The 24,788-nt window shown below is 39.8% G+C and overlaps 2 protein-coding genes across 22 annotated transcripts in view; one reads left to right on the top strand and one right to left on the bottom strand.

Moving 5' to 3' along the window:
* The window catches only part of DRAM2 (DNA damage regulated autophagy modulator 2), a 30,158-nt gene extending 12,390 nt beyond the window's left edge, over window positions 1-17,768 (bottom strand). For 2 of the 15 annotated variants that reach the window (XM_081492774.1, XM_081492762.1), the window contains exons 1-5: window positions 17,693-17,768; window positions 15,884-15,933; window positions 8,876-9,020; window positions 4,551-4,618; window positions 2,783-2,922 (exon numbers count right to left, since the gene is read on the bottom strand). Coding sequence is in view for 14 of the 15 variants with exons in the window: in XM_081492762.1 (XP_081348888.1) it covers window positions 2,783-2,922; window positions 4,551-4,618; window positions 8,876-9,006 (339 nt within the window). In the remaining variant the exon portion in view is untranslated. Of the gene's footprint in view, window positions 1-2,782; window positions 2,923-4,550; window positions 4,619-8,875; window positions 9,021-15,374; window positions 15,499-15,883; window positions 15,981-17,254; window positions 17,354-17,692 lie in introns of those variants that run through there. The other 13 variants (XM_081492764.1, XM_081492773.1, XM_081492763.1 and 10 more) reach the window with 12 other exon arrangements.
* Window positions 17,769-17,891: 123 nt separating this feature from the next.
* Window positions 17,892-24,788, top strand: part of CEPT1 (choline/ethanolamine phosphotransferase 1) — a 36,336-nt gene continuing 29,439 nt past the window's right edge. For 2 of the 7 annotated variants that reach the window (XM_081492753.1, XM_081492755.1), the window contains exon 1: window positions 17,892-17,949. Coding sequence is in view for 1 of the 7 variants with exons in the window: in XM_081492749.1 (XP_081348875.1) it covers window positions 24,002-24,059 (58 nt within the window). In the remaining 6 variants the exon portion in view is untranslated. Of the gene's footprint in view, window positions 17,970-23,870; window positions 24,060-24,544; window positions 24,598-24,788 lie in introns of those variants that run through there. The other 5 variants (XM_081492750.1, XM_081492752.1, XM_081492754.1 and 2 more) reach the window with 4 other exon arrangements.

The raw sequence follows: 24,788 nt of genomic DNA, 5'->3' as shown, positions 1-24,788 counted from the left end.
TAGCCTTTCCCTTCTCCAGGGTATCTTCCCAACCCAGGGATTGAACCCAGGTCTCCCGCATTGCAGGTGGATTCTTTACCAGCTGAGCCACAAGGGAAGCCCTTATAAGCCCCCAAATAAAACTGCAACTCACAGCTCTCACATGGTATGTTTTTATTTCAGTCGACACACTAGGATGGGAAAAATTCCTAAACGCTGAGGACACATATTTGTTTTGCTGCATTTTTTTTTTTTTTTTGATTGTTTGGCTGTACGCTTGCAGGATTTTAGTTTCTCCAACCAGGGATTGAACTCAAGCCCTCTGAAAGAGAATCCGTCTGCCAATGCAGGAGATGCAAGAGATGTGGGTTCAATCTCTGGTTCAGGAAGATCCCCTGGATTAGAAAATGGCAACTCACTCCAGTATTCTTGCCTAGAAAATTCCATGGACAGAGGAGACTGGCAGGCTACAGTCCATGGGACCACAGAGAGTTGGACATGACTGAGTGACTGAGCACACACACACACAAACTTTGGCAGTGAAAGCACAGAGTCCTAACCACTAGACCACTAGGGAATTTCCTTGCTGGATGCTTTTATACACACTTGTTTTCAAAGAAATTAAATAACGTATTTTTTTAAGTCAGAGTTTTCAAAGGCCATATTGTAATTATTAGGTCTCTTTAAATGCAGACAATCACAGTAATCACAGGGAATTTTTTATCCATCCTGCTTAGTTCCTTTAGCCCCTCTCAATAAGTTACTAAATATTAATACTTAGTATGAAAGCATGTCTGTGCTAAGTACTATGTTAGGTGCTGGGTATACAATGGTGAATGAAACCACTAAGCTATACTTAATGGAGAAATATATCAACTTAAAAATTAAAAATAAATTTAAAAAACATTAATAAAAGATTATACTACCAGAAGTGCTGCAAAGAATTAGTTTCCAGAGGATTAGTGAACACAAAGAAAGAAAACCTGAAATTTACAAGAGGAAATCTACTGACAAAAAAGACTGCCCTGAGGAAATAAAGTCTGCCTACATCTATTTAGGCTTGGTTTGTAGCATGTGCAACAGAAGAAACAATGTATGAAAGCAGAGTTAAGTAAACCTGTCTTATTTAAGGAACATAGAAAGACCCCTGCTATGTATGATATAAGGAGGGGCAATGATGCAGCATGAGGCTATACAGGTAGACAGCACTCAGATCACACAGGACCTTTCGATTAATTAAGCAGCTTGGCAGTTTAACAAATTATTTTTTTTCCTCTCTTGATTTTATCTCTTTTCAAGTGACCTTGGACCTGTGAGCTTTAAGCAGGGGTATAAGGAGACAGGAATGAGGTGTACATATATTTCTAAAAGATTACTTTGGCTGCAGCATCAAATTAACGGGATAAAACACTGAATGCAGAAGAACTATTAGGGAGGCTATGGCAGTAATCCAGAGGAGAGGTGGTGAAATCTAAACTGGTTGAGAAGGAGATGGTAGAGACAGTTGGAAAAAAAAATGGAGAAGGGATGACTTCAAGAAATATTTAAGAGATAAAACCAACAAGTCCCTACTTTAAAATAAAGTGCTTGCCTCTCTTCTAATTTAAGCTCTGCACCTATAAATCTTTGGAGACCTGGTTTGTGTATAATATTTGCTATATGAATCAATTAGAGTTTGTCTCTGCAAGAGAGAAGTGGGGAGAAGAGAAAGAGGCATTTAACTCACCATTTTAAATAAGCTGTGAAAGTTTACATTATAAAGGAAGGAAGGAGAACTGCTTGCTATGTGAGTAACACTACAGGGTTTGCTTATAGACAGGCAATGAAGCCATGAGTAAAAGATGTAGAGCATATTCATTCAACAGGTCCAAAGCTGCATGAAAACAGATATTATCAAGAGAAAAAGTAATTTGAACCAAAATTACAAGGTCAGTGAGACCCTTGTGATGAATGTGAATTAGAATGGAAGCTGAAAATAAAGAATTTATACAAATATAAACTGTTTTAATGGCTGAATGAGATTAAGGGAGAAAGGCAGTTTTGCATGGGTGCTATTAGAAACTGCCACTGGAATTCACTGGGCTGTGTAAAAAAGTATCAGCTACTAATAGAAGCAGTATGTTAAATGTGAAGGTCACTTTGCAATCCATTTTTACTATACAGTGATGAGAGATATTGTTAAATTGATCAAGGGATAATAGAGCAAAGAATCACTATCCATATACTAAAAACCTCCACATTTTTAAACACTGAGCTATACAAACTGACTACAGAAGGCAGGACCGTATTTGTGGTAGACAGCTAGCTGGCTGTCCACACAAATTTCTGTACTCCTTCCATAGTATAGAGTTGCCCTGGGAACTGCTGCCCAGCAAGATTTTATTTCCCAGTCTTTCTTGTATCTAGTAAAAATGAATGTGAGTAGAACGATGTGAGTCACTGCCAGGTCAAAGTTTTTAAGAAGCAGGTGTGAATTTTGCATGTTCTTTTTGACTGTTTCAGGCAGCTAGATGCAGAAGACAAGAGTCTTAAGGATTTGCAAGGCCCAAAGATGGGGAGTGTGTGGACCTTAAATCACTGTGGAAGGTAAGCCATCTACCAACCAAAAATACCAGCATGTGATACATCTATGTAAAAAATAAACTTCAATTGTGTTAAGGCATTGAAATTTTGGACTTTGTTATAGCAGCAAGCATTACTCTAATATCTGCTAGGATTATATAACTGGATCTTTAGATTTCCTTTTTTAGCATGTATTTTTATGTACTTTAGGAAAATACTTATGCTGGGCTAAAACACAAACCTGGAAGTTTGCCACAAGGGAAAGTCCTAAACAACTCAGTAATCCAAGTACAAGGCCAGCCTTGTTTAATCTGATGATTCGATTCTCTTCAGGATTCAGAGCATGAACTTGCTTATAACGAACATAAATGGTCGCAATGCCTAGGAAAAGACAATTGGAAAAACAAAAAAGTAATAAATAACTAAGGAATAAAGTTGCCAATAAAAAGCTCATAAAAGTCAGTGGTATCTAGAAACATGGAGTCCCCCCCCCCACTCCACCCCCTGACCGCGCTGCATGTGGGATCTTAGTTCCCTGACCAGGAATCAATCCCATGCCCCCTGCATTGGAAGCTCAGTCTTAACCACTAGACCACCAGGGAAGTCTCAAGAAACATAGTTTCCTTTTAAAGATAATCTGAGAGAAGAAAAAACAAAACAAGCAAAAAAACCAGCTGTCCTTTCTAAAGAACTTTTAAGGTTGTACTGTAAAACTACTATTATCTCTGTGTGACTGAGCAAGTTCTTTGCTTCCTCATGTTAAAAACATTTTGGAAAAATTTAAGAGGTGAGTTTTGATGTTTTCTGAAAATCTCTAATAATAAATGTTATATAAAGCACAAACTGGGGGCTTCCCAGGTGGTGCTAGTGGTAAACAACACACCTGCCAATGCAGGAGATATAACAGATGTGGATCCCTGTGTCAGGAAGATCCTTGGGAGGAGGGGATGGCAACCACTCCAATATTCTTGCCTGGAGAATCCTATGGAAAGAGGAGCCTGGCAGGCTACAGTCCATGGGGTCCCAAAGAGGCAGATGTAACTAAAGTGACTTCACACAAACTATTATATATGATTAGCATTAAAGCCTAAAGTAATTAGTTTGCAGAATATGGATAAGATAGACATAGGCAAAAAACACCAAAGGATTATTTGCCTCACTCTCATTTCATTTCAAATTGCTACAACTTGGCTCAATCAGATACAGCAGTCAGTAACACAGGAAAAAAAAACCAAAACCCCACTTGACTGTCCTTATTGGTTAAGAAAGGGCCAAATTAAACCTTCCATTGCAAAAATATTGCCAAAGAACTAAAAGTGTAGGAAACACAACAGAGATATACTTTTGTAGAGACATATTTCTGAAAACTTTAGTTATAAGATGAACTTCTGTACACTGAAATAATTTTTTTAACTTAAGTGTTTGCCCTGAGCAAATAATAAACATGATATGGAAAAATGCAAATATTTAAAACAATCACAATTGGTGGAAAAAGCATTATTTTAGTAAACCATTAATAAAAAAATTAGCTCAAAAAATAATGAAAGGAATGTAAAATAGTATAGTAGAACTCCATTTCTTTGGCATTACAATATCACTCAAAAATCAAAACAGAGTTTCATAGCTATTCTCAAACTTTTCAATTGTTTATCGTAAAGGAATTTTGTTGAGGTTAGTTGTGGTCAGTGTGTTGATAGCTCTTTGTCCTCTATTGGTTGCTTAAGAAATCCCCTGAAGACCTCCTCAAGGAATATTTGGTTATACTTTACAGCTTCTATTTGCATGAGTAGTCAAATAGCTCTATAGATATTTTTAAAAGATTTATTTCCATAATTTAGATTTCTAGACATTGTTTCTACTTTAAAAGAAACATATCTGTCATCAATAATTTAGTGATGACCCTCCTTCAATGTAACTAGCAAGTAAAACAAATAACCCAACAGTACTGAAAGAATAAAAGGGCAATTCAGCTATAAATTTTGATTCCCAAAATCATTCTTACTACTTACATAAAACTGCGGCAATATTTAACATGGCCCCAAACAAGCATTTTTCTGGAGCCACTGTACCAGTGTCACTAGAAGAAAAAAAAAATAGGTATGAGGATTTCTCATATTAGACTTAGATATACACGTGTATTTCTTCTAATGGATAAGAAACAAAAGAGGTTATTTCAAATCCTTTATCTTTTTATAAATTCCACGACTCAACTCTTAATTTTATAATGAGAACACGACAATTTCAGCTCTTAATACTAGATGTTCACTTTTTTCTAATATCACTTACGGTTATTTCTTTTTCACATAATAGAATTCACTATAAATTGATAAAATAGCTATCTTTGTCATGTTGAGGCTGCATTACTAACTTACATCAGTCAGGCAACATGTTTATCTGTCTCACCTGAATATTCCCTAAATACCAAAGATCCTTTCAGACTCTTTGGGCATCTGTTGTTCTCTACCTATAATTAACACCTAATTGTTTCTTGATTACTTTTTAAAAATATTTATCAAGCACCTAACAGTATTTTCAGACAGCATTTTAGGGACAAAAACACTGTGGAAATAAAAGAGACAAAGCCCTTGCCTTTGCCCTTCTGGAGATTCCGCTCAAGGCCAGTTTTGAGTTCTCTCCTCTCTACAGCCTAGCTGACTCACACTGCTTCCACTCCAGACTTCTATTAAAATCACAGATCACACTGTATTGCAATGTGTCTGTTTACATGCCTGTCTTTCAGTGCAGGGTGAAATGCATAGATCCTGATTAAGAGCCCATCATTTACTAACTGGGGAACCTTGAGTATGTTCTGTGTATACCCACGGTTGTCCCCTATCTAAAAAATGGGGCTATCAATTCCTTCCCAGACTCATTAGATCAACATAAGGAAATGAAACTGTGGTCATGCATGAAGACACTCTGTGAATGTTAGCTCCTTCCCCTTTCCTCAAACTATGGAAAAGATTAAAAAGACAAAGTCTTTATACTCAAATTGAAGTAATACAGGAAAGAGATAAGAAGGATCTCAACCCTGATAATGGTAATTTTAAAAAAAAGAAAGTCATATCTGCTAAGGAATCAATAATATCTGGTAAATATTTGGATCAGGTTTAGGAAAGTAAAGTATCAAATATGGATTCTAAGGATTGCTCCTTCCCACTCTACAATGTTTTTTAAGACACAAAAGATTTTGTTACTCTTTGATCATTTTCAGGGAGTGGGGATTGTCTTTGCTTCTACCTTTCAAATTTGCAAGAATAAATGCATATGTATTATTCTTATAATCAGAAAAAAGTCCATGGAACTTCCCTGATGGTCCAATGGTTAAAACTCTGTGCTTCCAAGGCAGGGGTCATGGGTCTGATCCCTGGTCGCGGAACTAAGATCCTACATGCTGCATGGTGTAGCCAAAAAATAAAAATAAATTTGAAAAAAAAATCCATAATTCTAACCATGGTATTCCAAATGATGCTCCTGTTTTAGATTACCCTTAAATAAATAACTTATGGGGCTTCCCAGGTGGCTCAGATGGTAAGGAATCTGCCTGCAATGCAGGAGACATGGGTTCAATCCCTGGGTCAGGAAGATCCCTTGGAGAAGGGCATAGCAAACCACTCCAGTACTGTTGCCTGGAGTATTCTATGGACAGAGGAGCCCGGCAGGCTACAGTCCATGGGGTTGCACAGAGTCAGACACAACTGAGTGACTAACACTTTCATTTTCAAGTAAGTTACAGCATGCACTTCCAAGATGGCTGGCTAAGTGTGCTCTGGATCAGAATGACAAACTGGCTTACAAATAAAAATAGCCAAGCCCATCACCTCGTCAGCATTGCATTTCAACCCAGTGGTCATTACACACCATTAAAAAAAATTATCCGATCACTGCTGCTGCTGCTGCTAGGTCGCTTCAGTCGTGTCCGACTCTGTGCGACCCCATAGACGGCAGCCCACCAGGCTCCACCATCCCTGAGATTCTCCAGGCAAGAATACTGGAGCGGGTTGCCATTTCCTTCTCCAGTGCATGAATGAGAAAAGTGAAAGTGAAGTCGCTCAGTCGTGTCCGACTCTTAGCGACCCCATGGACTGTAGCCTACCAGGCTCCTCCGTCCATGGGATTTTCCAGGCAAGAGTACTGGAGTGGGGTGCCATTGCCTTCTCTGATCTGATCACTATTATATGTTATTTATATTATTATGCATATATTAAATACAAGTTCTTTTCTTTTTTTGGCCACGTAGCGTGGTTTGTGGGATTTCTGTTCCCCAACCAGGGATCAAACCCAGGCCCTTGGTAGTGAAGTGAGGCGTTCTGACCACTGGACCACCAGAGAATTCTCAAATAAAAGTTAAAATATTTTTGAAATATAAAATACATAGACATTCTTAACAATTTCTTCTTATACCCCAGTGGCTAGTCTCATGCACCCTACCTACACATTCATAACTTGAACCAAGAAAACACCTGAAGCATACTCGCAGAATTGTCTCAGAACTGTGAATTATCTTTGAAGTGAAATTTATATTTGGTTATGTCCTATGGGGACTGTAACAATGAAGTCTTTCAGGTAGGGTCTATGAGCTGAAAGGAACTTCACAGAGTATCTAGTCTAACTCTATGATTTTTCAGATGAAGACAATGAGCCTAGGAGAAGTAAAAATAAGTACCACTGAGTTTACATACATTAAAATGTGTGAGGAAGTTCTCCAGATAATAATACTAAGTTCATTAGCAAAAAAAAGGCAGAACAGAGACAGAAAAGGAAGTGTCTAGTGTTCTATCAGAAAATCACATGCAGTACCATCAGAGAACTGAAACTGATAAAGAACTCAACAGTCTCAAATTATAAAGAGCTCTTTGAAATGAAAGCAAATTCTCTAAGGGGAAATAAAAATGATGAAAGACTCTCACGAATATGTATGCTCTCTTGGAGTTACTAGAGAATGAACTGGCTGTTTAAGCTACAGGTCCTTTGATTAGAGTGGTGAACAGTGGTGACTTATCAAAATTATTCCTAGAATTGGAAACTTAAATTCTACAATATCTTTGGATTTTATAAATCTTCTTAAAGTAGACTCAATCTGTTGGTGACCTGTATGCTACACCATACCATTGTGGAAACAATAAATAAAATGGCATTGCCCTGATCTCTTCTTGACATTTAAAAAAGATAAATTTAGCCTTTAAATTTATTACCTTTTAGAAGTGCTCTATTTTCTGTGTTGGAAAGGTTATTTTTCAGAGGGTAAACAAACAAATAAATGAAACAACTATGACAAACAACCAAACTGGGAGGAAATCAAGCAAGTCGTTAATCATTTCTGGAGGGGCAGAAACTAGAGGGAGGCTGGAAAAGACTTTGAATTTCACTTTTATAATCACTCTACTACTGTTTAAAATGTGTTATAATAAACACACATTGCCTTTATAACTGGGAAAAAAAAGATTATGGACATAGCACATGTAATCGAGTACCCATACTTAAATCACGAGTAGTTTTGATATTTCAAGAACATTATCAACAAATTTAGATACTTAGTGTGTCAGAAAAATCTAGGCAACATGTCATAAAGAGTAAGATCATAGTCTCTAGAATCAAATGGCTTGCCTGGTCAAACTGAATCTTGGTTCCATCAATTACTGAGTCATATGCCCTTGGACAAACAACCTCCTTGGACCTCATTTCTTCCTCTGTCAAATGGGGGTAATAGTTCCTAATTCAAAGGGTGGCTGTAAAGATTCAATTATTTAAGACCTATTTAAGAAGAATGCTTAGAACATCACCTTGTACACAGTAAGCAAATCAACTGATGTTTGCCATTACCATTATCTTTGAAAGAAAGTGAAACTGTTAGTCACTCAGTCGTGTCCGACTCTTTGAGATCCCATGGACTGTAGCCTGGTAGGCTCCTTTGTCCATGGAATTCTCCAGGCAAGAATACTGGAGTGGGTTGCCATTTCCTTCTCCAGGGGATCTTCCTGACCCAGGGATCGAACCCGAGTCTCCCGCATTGCAGGCAGATTCTTATTATTGTTGTTCTAGTATTTTTGAATTGTAAGGGGAAAATAATTCCAACTCTATCTCCTGAAACCTTGAATACTTATTTGGAAAACAGGCATTGAGGTGTCACAATTCACTAACTGAACCTTAACCATCTGTCTCCACATTTCTCTATCACACAGAAAGAACCAAACACAGCTCCCTTTTTCTGCTTTTACTATTGTAATATCAAACATAAAATTTGAATTTCAAAATGTTAAAATTAAATGTTGAGTTCAGTATTAAAACACGAATGATACATACCATTCTCCACAAAAGAATACATTTCACTGACCTGATATAAGGCAAAACAGGGTCAACATGGTGAAGTGTTATAGCAGTGATATATGAAAATATGAAAGCAGCCGCCGTCCAAATTACAAGGGCTGAAGGAAGGAAACTGAGGCCTTGCTGAAACCACCACATCTCAAACAGGTCTCCTGAGGCAGAAAAAAAAAACCGATTAGGTAAGATTATTCACAAGTATTTCATCTATTCTATTCAGCCATCCCATCCCACAAAATTGTACTTTTCATCCTCAGCTGTTTCACTTCTGATCAATTCCCACACCATCTACTGACACCTACTCTCCTTCACTTTCGCAATAAATGGAACCAGGAATCACCCACTTTCTGCATCCAGACACTACCTCTCTACCCCATCTTTCCACACATAATCAACTACAACTACCAAGGGCTGTTAATTTCACCTCTTGGATTTCCTCAAATCTACCCCTTCTCTCCATCTTCACTGCTACTACTCTACCTAAACCACCATCATTTCTTGACCAGATTATTATTATAACCTTCTAAATGGTCCTCCCTTAGTCTGGACCACAACCAACCTAGACTCTACTATAAAATTTTTTTAAAAAAGCATTCTAATTCTAAAATACCAATCTGACCACTTTATTCTCCTCCAGAGAAACTTTCAGTGCCTCCCCCCATGCCCTTACAAGTTTTCTTTCCTTCTTAACATGACCTATGGTCTTATTATTGTCTGATCTCTACTTATTCAATACATTCCTCTCTGGCCATTTCTCTATCTGCTCCCAGTTCCCTGCCCTAGCTATCATCATCTTCACTATCATTACAAAAACAGTGTTTACTGTGGCAGCAAGCCTACTAAGTACCTTAAACATATGGTCTCCTTTATTCCTCAGAACAGAATCATAGAGGTTAAGAGAACTGCCCAAGGTCATTGGGCTGCAGTAGAGACAGGATTCAAACTCAGGCAGCTCCATTCTAACACCAATCATGATGCAAATCTCTTTCAGGTTGCCAAGTGTGTCATGCCCTCTCGCACACCTCTGAACCTTTGTTTTGTCTGGCTGACTAGACTACAATAGTGTCACACCTTCTCCTCCACTACCACACGTTAAGTGCTATACATTTTCAAGTCTCAACTCTTCTAGCTTCATCTGAGTATTCCTGCTTTGTTTCCAACGGCACCCTTACTTTCTCAACAAGGACACTGCTTGTTTGGTTTTATCTTCCTCACTAAACTTGAGAAGGCCTATTTACACACATACCACACATCATCACTTTCTCCCTTAAATTCCAGACTGAGGATGTTGGTAAGTAATAAGGTGTCAATAATATGAATTAGAAAATATTAATGTATCGTCATGCATTTAATTTTTAAAAATAAAGAAATACTTTCAAATTATAAGAAATTACTATCACACATGTGAAAATAATTTCATATTTGGAGGAGTATCTTCTCATAGTGTAACAGACTTCAATTCAGTATTTCCCATTAACTCTGTAAAAACTTACACTCTTATCTCCACGATCCTCCAATGTGCTCAGCTTCCTCATCTCAGACTGACCTCCCAAATAATGAAACCTCAGCCATTTTTGACTTGTACTTCTCTTTAACTCTGATCATCTGACTGGCTGCTAAATATGTACATCTAAACCTTGCTAAGTAAGTTTCTTTTCCTTTATCCCTAGAGTCACCACTGTACAATTTGAGTAATTTCCTGTCTGAATCATCACAATCTCCTCTTTTCTGTTCTTTCTTCCTGTCATCCCTTAACATTCCATCAATTTTACTCTTCTATTTAGTTAATCATGTTAGTTCCCTGGGGCTTCCCTGGTGGCTCAGATGGTAAAGAATCTTCCTGCAATGCAGGAGACCCAGGTTCAATCCTTGGTTCAGAAAGATCCCTGGGAGAAGGAAATGGCAACCCACTCCAGTATCCTTGCCTGGAGAAATTCCATGGACAGAGGAGCCTGGCGGGCTACAGTCCATGGGGTCGCAAAGAGTCGGACATGACTGAGCAACTATCACTTTCACATTGGGTGCCTTGCTTGGGAACTCTCCCCAGGCAGTAAATTGGAGCCATTGTTTCCCATCTCTCAGGGATCACTCCCAGTCCTTCACCTGATACCAATTCCTTGTGAAGTTCCTATAGGACTTTCCCCAGCATGTTTCTGGACAATAATTCTTAATGTCTATAAATTTTGAATAACTTCTAAAAATTTGAATTTAAAATCTTTAGGAGTCTAGTTTCGTATTTGTTGGTTCTGACAGCCCTTGCACACTTTTTCTTTTTTTAAATTTTTGACTATGAACTCCTGTTTGCTGCTGCTAAGTCGCTTCAGTCGTGTCCGACTCTGTGCGAGCCCACAGACAGCAGCCCACCAGGCTCCCCTATCCCTGGGATTCTCCAGGCAAGAATACTGGAGTGGGTTGGCATTTCCTTCTCCAATACATGAAAGTGAAAAGTGAAAGTGAAGTTACTCAGTCGTGTCCGACTCGTAGCGACCCCATGGACTGCAGCCTACCAGGCTCCTCCATCCATGGGATTTTCCAGGCAAGAGTACTGGAGTTGGTTGCCATTGCCTTCTCCGGAGCTCCTGTTTAGATGATCTTAATTGGGAGTATTCTAAAAGGTTTAGATTAAGGGTGAATCATTCCAGAGAGGGTCTGTATTTTTTCCAGATAGTCTGGCACATTATGAACCTGGGTTGATTTTAACTTCTTGGCTTCCAAGTTTTTCAGACCATGTATACAAGTAAATTTAAACTTTGAATCTGAGTGATGACAAGCCCTATGGTTTTAAGTTCTTATGTGGTATCTTTATTCCCCCACCTGGAGCTGTGGTGAAAAGGAACAAATTTGTGATCCCTCTTTGCCAGGAAGGAGATATTTTTCCTAGCCCACCTTTCATTGAATATGTAGATTTTTGAGGGTCCTGGCTGATTTGAGGGGAGAGGTGGTTCTCCAAGGCCACAAGTTGTACAATTTCAAATGGGAATATTTACACTTTATTTTTTATGAAAAACTCATCCCCTGACACAAAGGCATCACCTACACAAACTATATAACATGAATGGTGTTTCTAGAAGTTATACACCTGGGAGGTCAAAGGGTTATGAATTCTATCTAACTTGGGTGGTAACAGGGGTAGCCTACCATTTATCCGTAATTGTACTTTATTTCAAAATCCCCTCAAAAGACACACTATTAGTTTACTACCCTGGTGTCAACTCTCTTCAACGTTTTAGCCCTGGGAATTTCCCCTTCTTTCCTACGAGGACTGCTATACATTTACAAGGCTAATATAATTTATTCAGCATTTGGGTGTTTTGGCAAAAGGGACTTTCAAAAGATTTTGTCGACCCTATTGCTAGAAGCACGACCTCTTCTTAAAAAAAAAAACAAAAACTCCCAGAATCCCAAGGGCCGTGTTAATCTCAGGTATGTTGGAGGCTGTGGTCGTAGTCAAGTTCCAGAGTATGGGATAAAGTCAGAGAAGAGAATAGGAGTGGTGAAGATAGATGATTCATTTTGTTCAAAGTTGGGGGAAAGTACTGTCTTTCTCCAGGGAGAATGGGAAAGCCTATTTTATTTTATTTTTTCGGCCTTGCCACGCAGCTTGTAGGATCTCAGTTCCTAGACCAGGGACTGAACCCAGGCCATGGCAGTGAAAGCCTCGTACTCTTAATTACTGGGCCACCAGAGAATTCCCACATGACCTCTTCCTTTAATTGTTTGTGCATGTCAAATCCTTCCTATTCTTCAAAATCGGGCTGAGATACCATATCCACACAACCTTCCCTAATCCATATGGATCTGGAAATAAACATCCCTTCTTCTGAGAACATCTGACTCGCACATCTCTTACAGCTCATTTTCTTTGACAGTATAAAAACTGGGGAGGGTGTCTGAAGTGGATAAAATCCTTGATGAGGAATTCCACTTCTCTACTCAAGCACAGAATAAGGACTTGCCCATAAAAAGTACTCAATAACCCAAACCAGATCCTCATAAACCCCAAAAAGGTTCATGATTTTTCTATTTCAGTTAACAGTACAAGTGATCCAAAGCAATTTACATTCAGTAGAAATCATTCAGTAGAAAATCAAATTCTGCTCTTTTCCCAGCCTAGTGATATGCAATACAATAATTTTGTGACAAGATGCAGCTCCTGGTCATTTGCAACCATTCTTATTCCTAGTTACCACTGTAAACACTCAAATAAGATTCTCAGTTCTCTTGGCCTGTGTTTTTCCTTCCCCTCCGTCCATTCTACATGCACTGCCAAATTAACTTTCCTAAAACATATTTTGCTCAAAAAACTTCTTTAAATAAAATTGTGTGAGCTTGGGCAAGCTTCATTAATTTCTCTGAACCAGTTTCTCCTTTGAAAAATGACAATAATATTATTGGCAAAGGCTGTACCGTCCAATACAGTCGGTACCAGCCACAGGCGAAGAGCTGACTCGCTGGAAAAGATCCTGATGCTGGGAAAGACTGAAGGCAAAAGGAAAAGGGGGTGGTAGAGGATGTGATAGTCAGATAGCATCACAGACTCAATGAACATGAATTTAACAAACTCAGGGAGACAGTGGAGGACAGAGGAGCCTGGCTTGCTGCAGTCCATGGGGTCACAAAGAGTGGGATAATTTAGCGACTGAAGAACAACAACTAAGCCACATGTGACTATTTAAATTAAAAATTTCAGTTCCTCAGTTGTATTAGATGCATTTCAAGAGCTCAGAAGCCACAGCTGTAGCTATCATACAGGATGGTGAAAATATAGAACATTTCCATTATCATGGAAAAGTTCTATTGGACAGCGCTGGATCACTATTACAGGGATTACACTGATAAAGCACAAGTAAAGAACCTAAACACTTACTGATACTGGTACCTTTTAGTATTAACTGTTAAATGCTCTAAAACAATACCTGCTTCAGAGAGGTTTATTCAAGAAGTAAATGAGATAGTATATGTAAAGATGCTCTCATGGGTGGTCAGTAAATGTTTGTTCCTCTTTTAGAATGTAAAAGATGAAAGTTCACAAAATACCAGTCTTCAAATATGCCCAAACCTGCACCTTTTTGTAAATCCTGAAACTCACATATAAACAAAATAGAGGCTGTTTCAACCCACATGTCTTTAAAATATGTCAAATTTCAAGTCAATGCACCAATATTGTTCAAGGGTAGAACACTATGCTATTAATTTTTTCTTTAAAGAGTTGATATGTGTGTATTTTATAATAATATAATATCTATAATTAAATAATATTTTAAATCTGGGATATCGATTTTCTCATTCTTTCTCACATTAGACACCTTTCACTGATGTCAAAAAGGATAAAATTAAATGAAGAACACTGAGTTCCCTCCCATAGGAGGAAAAACAATATTGAGGAAAAAATGATAGCTTATTATTAAGGCAAATAAAGCACTGACTAGACCCTGAGATGCAATGGGAAGAACACAGTTCTAGTTATCTAAATTGACAATTTAGAGGAAAAGCAGCAGCAAATGGTTGCTGTTCAGCCGCTCAGTCATATCCAACTGTTTGGGACCCCATGGACTGCAGCATGCCAGGCTTCCCTGTCCTTTACTGTCTCCTGAAGTTTGCTCAACTCATGTTCACTGAGTTGGTGATGCCATACAACCATGCCATCCTCTGTCACCCCCTTCTCCTGCCCTCAATCTTTCCTAACATCAGGGTCTTTTCCAATGAGTTGGCTCTTCGCATCAGCTGGCCAAAGTATGAGAGCTTCAGCTTCAGTCTTTCCAACAAACACTCAGGTTTGATTTCCTTTAGGACTGGTTTGATCTCCTTGCTATCCAAAAGACTCTCAAGAGTCTTCTCCAGCATCACAGTTCGAAAGCATCAATTCTTTGGCACTCAGCCTTCTTTATGGTCCAACTGTCACATGTGTCATGACTACTGGAAAAATCATAGCTTTGACTATACGGACCTTTATTGGCAAAGTGATGTCTCTGATTTTTAATACTCTTAAGTTTGTCATAGCTTTTCTTCCAAGAAGCAAGCATCTGTTAATTTCATGGCTGCAGTCACCGTCCACAGTGATTTTGGAGACCAAGAAAATGAAGTCTTTCACTGTTTCCATTTTTTCCCCATCTATTTGCCATGAAGTGATGGGACCGGATGCCATGATGTTAGTTTTTTGAATGCTGAGTTTTAAGCTAGCTTTTTCACTGTCCTCTTTTACCTTCATCATGAGGCTCTTTAGTTCCTCTTGGCTTTCTGCCATTAGGCTAGTCTTATCTGCATATCTGAGGTTATTGGGCAAATGGTTTACCAGTTTGCAAAGGACCACTGAGAAATTTAAGTGCACCGAGGTGAGGAAGACTACTGTTACCTATATATTATCACATTGGAAAGCTGGAAGCACTGCCAACCAACCAAATTGGAATTTTAATGCTTAATAATTTAAGAAACCTTTCAAGATTCTTGAAAATATGCAGGAATAACCTTCACATAGCAATGACACTTTAACAAAATGTTGCACTTCTCACCTATCTTATCCATGCTTTCCTTGAAGCTCTCTGAATCAGAACTGCAGCTACAAGTTTTAAATTCTGCAATATTTAAATGCCACCGGTAAAAAGATGAATTCTTTATGCTGTCTCCTCTAAGTGGTGACTGCTTAGGGACAATAAAAAAGTAAATTCTGGATAGTCCAAGTGAAGAAAGAAAGCCGCAGGTACACAGAATCATGCCCAAAGCAAAGCATAATAGTAAATGGTTATTTTTCTAAACTCTAATTTGGCCTTCTAACAAACATACTATTCTCATAATGATTAAAAATTAAATAGTCTAGAAAATTAAGTAACACTTTTAAAAGTCGGATCAAACATTACAGGGAGAGAAGTCGAGCGAGAATCTGATGGTGCATGGCAAATTAGAGCTGTATGTTAGTATTGGTTTATAAATTTAAATTTGGGAGAACTGGAAAAATGTGGAGTTTTACAAATGTATCCTAATGTAAGCACAGTTGTGAGGGTACAAAGGACTAGATATTTACCTTTCTATACTGGACTTCTTTCCTGGTCGCTCAGACGGTAAAGAATCTGCCTGCAACGCAGGAACCCCGGGTTAGATCCTTGGGTGGGGGAGATCTCCTGGAGAAGGGAATGGCTACCCGTATTCTTGCCTGAAGAATTCTATCCGGGAGTCCCAAAGAGTGGGACACGACTGAGCGACTAACACACACACACACACACACACACACACACACACACACACACACATACACACACTACTCCCAACACACACACACTACTCCTAACACACACACACTCCCAACACACACACACACTACTCCCAACACACACACACTACTCCTAACACACACACACACACACTCCCAACACACACACACTACTCCTAACACACACACACACACTCCCAACACACACACACACTACTCCCAACACACACACTACTCCTAACACACACACACACACTCCCAACACACACACACACTACTCCCAACACACACACTACTCCTAACACACACACACACTCCCAACACACACACTACTCCCAACACACACACACACTCCCAACACACACACACACACTACTCCCAACACACACACACACACTACTCCCAACACACACACACACACTCCCAACACACACACACACACCTACACACTACTCCTAACACACACACACACTCCCAACACACACACACACTACTCCCAACACACACACACTCCCAACACACACACACACTCCCAACACACACACACACACTACTCCCAACACACACACACTCCCAACACACACACACACTACTCCCAACACACACACTACTCCTAACACACACACACACTCTCAACACACACACACTACTCCCAACACACACACAGACTCCCAACACACACACACACTACTCCCAACACACACACACACTCCCAACACACACACACACCTACACACTACTCCTAACACACACACACACACTCCCAACACACACACACACTACTCCCAACACACACACTCCCAACACACACACACACTCCCAACACACACACACACACACACACTACTCCCAACACACACACACTCCCAACACACACACACACACACACACACACACACACACACACACACACTACTCCCAACACACACACACTCCCAACACACACACACACACACACACACACACACACACACACCTCTGCTCACCCCAGGGCAGACTTGATGAGCTTCAGGTAAACACAAGTCACCACAGATAACCTTCCTCCCCTACCCCACCCCTCCAAGGAATCCAAGCCCGGGAGTGACAAAGGGAAAGTGTACTCAACCATAGTTTTTTGTGGGACTGGGGCAAAGGTTCTCGATAACCGCTTAAAATAAATAAAACCAAGGAATTATTTACACCCACCGCTGCCTTCTTCCGGAGGCGCAAAGAACTGGAACGAAGAGCTCGATTAACCCGTGCCTGAGGCAGAGAAAAGACGTGGGAGGCGGAGGCCTGGCAGGGCTTGGGGCAAGCGAGACGTGGAGGGATGCGGGGGAGGGGAAAAGACCAAGAACTCAGACAGAAAGGTGAGGCGCGGAGACCTGAACCCAGCCTGCACCCACTCAAGATCCCTCCTCCCCTCTCGGACCCCCAGCAGTCCGTCCGCGCTCCGGCTGCCACCCGGTCCCTCTCCCGCAAGTCGCACAGCGTGGTCCCTGGAAGCAGGGCGCCTCGCATGCCCGCCACGGGGTTGTGGGGCTCCTGGCAGCATCCCCGTCTCTGACCCGCCCGATCCCATTCTCTAATACACCTCTCCTTAGCTGGGGCTGGGGCCAGCCCTCATCCCCATTTTTGGCCTACCTCGCTCAGACGACCCTGCCAGTACGGATCGCCGGGGCCGGCGGCGGCCGGCTGAACGGAGATGGGGCAGGGCCCCAAAGCGCGCTCCCGAGCAGCCAAGCCTGTCCCGGGGCGCGCTCACCACTCGGAGGTGCGCGCTCGCGCCGCCGCCTGCTCCGACCCTATATCCCTTTACGGCAATCGCGAAAGTGTCGTGAACGTGCTGCCGCGGATCAGAGTCACCCAGTCGGCTGGAGTCGCAGGTCTTATTTCTAGCGGTGTGTTTTTGCGGGCCGTGGTAAGGCTGCGAGACTCGGTCCTGGGGTAAACGGCCAGAGTGTAAAGAAGGTGTCGGGGGCCACGATTCTCAAAAGGGGCGGAGAGAGGGCTGCAAGTTCTGGGGTGGGGCATTGGAATATATCTCTGTATGGACTCGCGCGAGGCGAACGCAGTTTCTTCCTCGCGCAGGGTAGCCTCGCGCGCGGGCTTGTGGGGAGGGCGAGGGGCTACTGCTCCTCTGACCCCGGATGGAGAGATTGAGGTGGCTCATTGCCAGCGCGAGAGCTCGGGGGCTACTGTGCTGGGTGTCAGGCTGGAGAAAACCTCGGCGGCCCGGGCTGGGCGGGCCGAGGGATGGGGGCGCTGACTGAGCGGAACTGACCTTGCCTATCAGGTCCACACCCTCCTGCTCAGGTGTTGCCAAGTCCACAAACCGTGTTGAATCCTGTGCCGAATTTGCCTTCCGTTTGGAATACGGTGCTGGTGATTCGTGGCTGGGGCCACACTTCTTGGTCAGCAACTTTTCTAGAAACCTCAGCGACAATCTCTAAGGTTGCCACCTAGGGTTTATTTCAGCAGTATTCTTGGAGCGACGGAAGGGTTTGCCAGTCTTTGCCGGTGTCCCAAGAACACTAGATGAATGGGATCTTCACATTTTGCTGTGTTTAACTTGTTTTTACTCCAGTTCGGTGATTGGCGTTTTTGTGTCATTTATGACATTTTGCATCGTTGGTATTAATATATATATATATGTGATTTTGCTTTGAGGCTCTTAGTTCAATGATGAATCCGTGTTAACGGTAATAGGCAAGTTCATAATTATCTTTAAACAAACGTTAGTGTCGTGTGTGTGAACAAGGAATAAAGATTCGGTTTCTACTCGTACTACTAGGCGTGTTTTCAACGGAGGTGTTGAATTGAGAGCGTTTAGAGCATAAGAATTTAAGAACCATTAGCTTTCATGTAAAATTCCAGATATTGAAGTTCTAAAGGCATTTTGCTGCATATTCGTTTTGTGCTGAGCAAAAACTATTTGGAAGCCCCTTATACAACTTGTCTTTACAACCCTTGCATTTAGGAAAAAAGCCAGATAAAGCTGCCTCTTGTATTACCTGTTCTGACAGAGGTACCTTCATTTATTGTCCAGCTGTTAGATTATTACTGAATATTTACAACTGTGGTTTCATAAATGCATTCTTCTTCCTCTCCCATACCCAGTCTCTTAAAATTTACATTATAAAAACTATTATATGTTTGATATTTAAATATAAACTTGTTTTATAACCCCCGTTAGATATTACTGCATAGTCAGTGTGTTTTCTAGGCAGCAGTAGACTTGTTTAGGCTAAAAGTACCGGTGACATTCTTTTTGAGGGTCATGCTATGCTGTCTCTTTTAAGGGAATAGGAAAATAATCCACCATATACTAAGCTTTGGCTTTTTTTTGCTTGTTTGTTTCTGGAAGAAGTTGTTTCCTTTTTTTTTTTTAAGGAATGCAAGATTTCACTTCAGCAAAGCAGTAGATCTAAATTGTGTTACACAGTACTGTTTCAGCTTCCAAGTCTTCTGAAAAGGCTTTTGTTTTTGGTAACTTGTTCTGTGTATCACTTGTTAAATAATGCTGAGTGTAATCCTGTGATCCTATTAGTTTTTTTAAGCTTGATTTTTTATAGTTTGCTCTGCCAAATATTGTTCACTATTAGTATTTTCCTTTAGTCGTGCCATAAAAGTGGAAACAGCTGTGTAGTCACCAATTCTTGTGAAAAGGTTGTAAACATACTGCTGAATCAGTGCAGTTCAAAACCTGGCACCCTTAGACATAGAGGGGGATGGGGATTCTGGAATTTCACACTACAGGTTGGATATTGTGTAAGCTTACCTTATGCTCTGGTGAGCAGTTGGAGATTCCTTTTTTAGTGTGATACTTGTCAGATTTTCACCAGTGCTGAGCACTGGAATATTGTAGGCAGCATGCTATTATCCTTAGCGGCTATAAGCACAGATGTTTCGCATCACAGACTGAAGGTCTACAAATTGTGTTTAATTTTAATAAAGATACTCATTAAATGTCTATGATTTTATTTTTGTACCTTCATTGGACTTTTCACATAAATACATGTCTGTGCAAAGAAGAATTTTGTTAGACCATGTGTGCCCCCTCCCCTGAAGTCCCACAGCAGTTCGTTCACAGTATGTTATAGCTTAGCTATTTGCAACACTCCCCACCACCAGTTTGAGCTTGAGGGTATGGATGGCATATTTCAGTCTTTCTGTTTCCTCAAAGATCTAGAACAATCTGGTGCTCATTAAATAACTAGATGAATCACATTTGTTCATTGTCCCACAAATAAGTACTAATCACCCACCTAGTGTTAGGTATGGTATAAGATTTTGGGAAAAGAATGTTAAGACATGCATGGCTCCTGCACTCCTGTGTCTTACATATCAGTGTGAGGAAAAGACCAAAAAAACCCAACAATTAACCAAGAAAAAGTTCAAAATGTGGTAAGTGCTGTGAAAGAAGTATCACGTTCAAGCCACGTTATAGCAGAGGAGAGGAATTTGCTGATTACAAGTGGAGAGGTTACATAGGACAGTGATCAGTATTATTGTAATCTGAATTCCAGGTAATGAGGATTTAAAACATTTAAAATATTCACTTTTATTGTTATAATTTGTTAAAACATTTCCTCAGTTAATAAATCAGCTGTGCTACAAAATTATAGATTTCTTTATAAGTTAATTGATGGCTTTCTATAAGATCAGAATAAAATATTAACTCCTTACCACAATCTATAAACCTCTGCATTGTTGGGCTTTTCATACTCTCCTGTATCTCACTCTTTCATATGGTTTTCTACTGTCCAGCCTTAGTGACACCAGAGATATGAATAAGAAAGGTAAGCTGGATCTTACCTCAGGGTCTGTTTTCTTTTCTTGGACTGTTCTTCCTCTTGCTTTTGGAATGGCTCTCTCCTTTTCCTCTGAATTTAGTATGTGAAGTGAAAGTGAAGTTCTCAGTCGTGTCCTACTCTTTGCGACCCCATGGACTGTAGCGTACCAGGCTGCTTGGTCCATGGGATTTTCCAGGCAAGAGTACTGGAGTGGGCTGCCATTTCCTTCTCCAGGGTGTCTTCCCAGCCCAGGGATCGAACCTGGCTCTCCTGCATTGCAGACAGACGCTTTACTATCTGAGCCACCAGGTATAAATGCTTCTTTTTCATGGTCTTCAACCTCATTATCTGCAATGTTCATCTTCAACTATTTTCTGGCTCCACATCTTGTTTTCTTCTGCTGCCCATCACAGTGTATAAGTGTGTGATGTCATTTGCTTATTTACCTTCTTTTACTTACTTTTCCATTGGACTTGGGATCTGGGATCATATCTGTCTTCTTGACTGCACTCAGATATTGGCTGAATGCATCTGTAACTTGGGATCCATTTTCTCATAAAAACTGATCACTGGTGGCTGGATTTCTAAGCTAACCAGCACTGGTTTTAATTTCTTGCATTAATTTTTTAGTTACTTGTAGTGTGGGTAGAAAATGATGTTTTCTCCTCAACCTTTTGGTCATAGGCTTGACTCTAGATAAAAATCTCAGGTAGCTGAGATAATTTTTGTAATGTTTGTACCTTCTTTCCATACTCCTATCTCAGATCCTTTCCATGGAGTCTCCTCTTCTATTGTACCACCTTCACTGTCTTGCTCCCTTGATATGCTTGCTTTTCACTTGGTGAAATTCAGAAACTCCTCTTTTTTTCTTGAGACAATTTTCCTGGCAGTAGCCTCCTGGTCTTGGGTGTGATGGGAGGAAGGAAGAGTGGAGATGGATCTGTGCAGTGTCTCAACCTCTGTGGCTACGTGTGTGTGGAAAGCAAAGGGCAACATGTATCTGAATTTCTATTTGCAATCTTGTTGCTAGTAAGCTTCTCAGAGATAGTGTTGCCAAATTGAAATATCTTTTTTTCATGTTTGTATTATATAATAACTAGGTCTAGGAAGGTTGGTCAAAATGTAGATTTTTCTTAAAGAGAAATAGAAGGACAAAAATCTAGGTCTGAAGGGGAAAACACTTAAAAGGAAAAGTATCCAGTTTATCATATAGTCCTGTCAAATGCTCAAACTTAAAACCATTAGGATCAGAAACTTGTAGCTGTTTAGTGTCAAAAGCATCCTCAATATGTCACTTTTTTTTTTAAACTATGGGAGAATAGGATACTACAATAATAAAATATAAATTGAGTTGGCCAAACATTTTATTCCGTTTTAAGTGGAAATCTGTAAGAGCTGATTGATTATAGCTCACCAAATATGAAAATACATCATTCAGTTTGACTTCTGAAAATTTGGCCGCTTTATAATACGGTATTTTGGTGGTCATCGGTCTGTCATTTCATCATCTAAAATGATTTTGTAACCAGATGTTTGACATTATATAAATATTACTTTAAAACTTAAAGCTGTACAAAGATTTCCTGGTAGAAATCTTCTCTTCATATAGAAGTTTATATCGACAGGAGTAATTCCAGCATCAGTCTACCACATAATTATTACACATTTGGTCTAATCAACAGTTTAAATCAGTTTCTTTATGATACAATTGAGTGTGTGAAAGAATTCTTTGAAATAGTCGGAAATTAGCTTTGATTTGCCTTGGCTTGAAATTATTTTAGTATTTTTATTTCAGAGCACTTCGGTTAGTTAAATTGGGCTACCAGTGATTCTTTCTAGATTTCTGAAAATGTAACTCAGTAAATAACTACAGTAACTATTCTCTAAACCAGTTATCGAGATACAGGATTAACTGAGGTTTGGAATGCCACTTTGGAGAAGGCAATGGCACCCCACTCCAGTACTCTTGCCTGGAAAATCCCATGGATGGAGGAGCCTGGTAGGCTGCAGTCCATGGGGTCGCTAAGAGCCGGACAGGACTGAGCGACTTCACTTTCACTTTTCACTTTCATGCATTGGGGAAGGAAATGGCAACCCACTCCAGTGTTCTTGCCTGGAGAATCCCAGGGACGGCGGAACCTGCTGGGCTGCCATGTATGGGGTGGCACAGAGTCGGATACAACTGAGGTGACTTAGCAGTAGCAGTTAGATCATTAGTGACATTGGAATTTTGGAATTTATTTATGGGAATAGAGAGAAGCTGTGGGCATATTTTGATACTAGGTTCATTGCTGAGTTGTCCTAGACCCTGTATCACATTCTGTATTCCCATAGTGCAGCATTTCTGGGAATTTCATACTGTTTTCTGGATAGATTTCTGCCAGATCAAAGTACACCTGTGTTGGGCAAATGCCACTACCCTTTTAGTTCTGTTAAGATTTTTTTTTTCTTTTTTAATCCTTTCATAGTTTCTCTTCCTGCTCACTAATCATGAGTTTCCTTTTCTCTTCATCCGTAATCCTTTTAAGAAATTTTCTGCTTTCCAGTCTTCAACTAGGCGTTAGCTTCCAGGTTAAAAAATTGAAATTTTGATATCTCACCCAAATGCCAGTCATTTGATTTTTGTCTAAAACCTCTACATAAAAGTTGCATGTATGTTTTTCCTACCTTCATTCCAAGATCCCTTCTCATCCCATACCTTCCGAAAGCCAAAATAACAGATTTTCCTTCTACACTCTCCTTTTTGACTATAGTACCAGTAGTCTCTGACCGATTTCTTTTTTCTTCTGCTTCTTTGTCCCTCATATCAAATTCCTAAGTATTTCCTCTTGATTCCTTCTCCTAAGTAGAAATTACTTACAGATTTGACTGTCTTCATATGTCCATTTTTACCACCCTACTGTAGGCCCTCACCACTTCAAACCTTTGGTGTGACCATATTAATTTTTATATGTTATCAGCTTGTCCTTGTTTTCTTACATTGGTTAATAACTTACAGTAATTATATTATTTCTGATCCTTTCTAAGGTACAAGTACTTCATGGGTTTAAATCTAAGGTTTATAAAAAAACCTTATGAGGGACAAGGAGGCCTGGCCTGCTGCAGAACATGGGGTCGCGAAGAGTCGGACATGATTGTGTGACTGAACAACAACAGCATGAACAGTCATCACTTAATGCACTTGCAGTTGTTTTCTTACTACCTCAGTTTTTCAGGTCACTCTGCTAACACATAAATACTGTCCTCTTAAAGTTAATTTTTTTCATTGTTGTTGATTCCTTCATGGAATATTATCTATAGCCCTTGCCACTAAAAAGTTCTATCTTTTAATTTAAACAGAAACCCTGTTTACATGAACCTCACTTAACAGCTGTGTGAACTTGGACAGTTAATTAGCCTCTCTGTGCCTTAGTTTAATTTTCTGTAAAAACTGGAGTAATTAATAGTATTTAGCATCTATGGTGGTTGTGAAGATTAAATGAATTAATATATGAAACTTGCTTAAAGTGTTTAGTACATAGTAAGTGCTCAGTAAATATTAGCTATTCACATTAAACAAAAATCTAGTTAAGACTCCTTCTATTTAAGTCATTTCTCCAATATTAAGACTAGTTTACTAGTTGTCTTTGAGTGTGTCTTGGACCTCAGTTTCCGCATATGTGAAATGATCATGTCGTTATTAGGTTTTTTTTTTTTTCAGTTTATACTACGATAGTGTGAAATTGAAAAAAAAATCATGAGCTTTGAAGTCAGGTAAGCTATAAGGTAACAGGAAGCATATTATTATTAAAATTCTTAATATTTTTCACATAAAGATGAGGTTATATGACTTCTTTTGGCTTTACACCAGTAAGAATTAGAACTAAAAGCAGATCCCTGTTTTCCTGATCCCTGTTTAATATGTATTATTTTATTGCCTGCTTGATTTTTTTAATTTACTGACA

This window comes from Giraffa tippelskirchi, chromosome 5, assembly GCF_054371585.1.
Source record: "Giraffa tippelskirchi isolate mGirTip1 chromosome 5, T2T-mGirTip1v1.2.pri, whole genome shotgun sequence".
Lineage (NCBI taxonomy): Eukaryota > Metazoa > Chordata > Mammalia > Artiodactyla > Giraffidae > Giraffa > Giraffa tippelskirchi.
The sequence above is the reverse complement of the archived record's forward strand: the minus strand, read 5'-3'. Positions and strand labels throughout refer to the sequence as shown.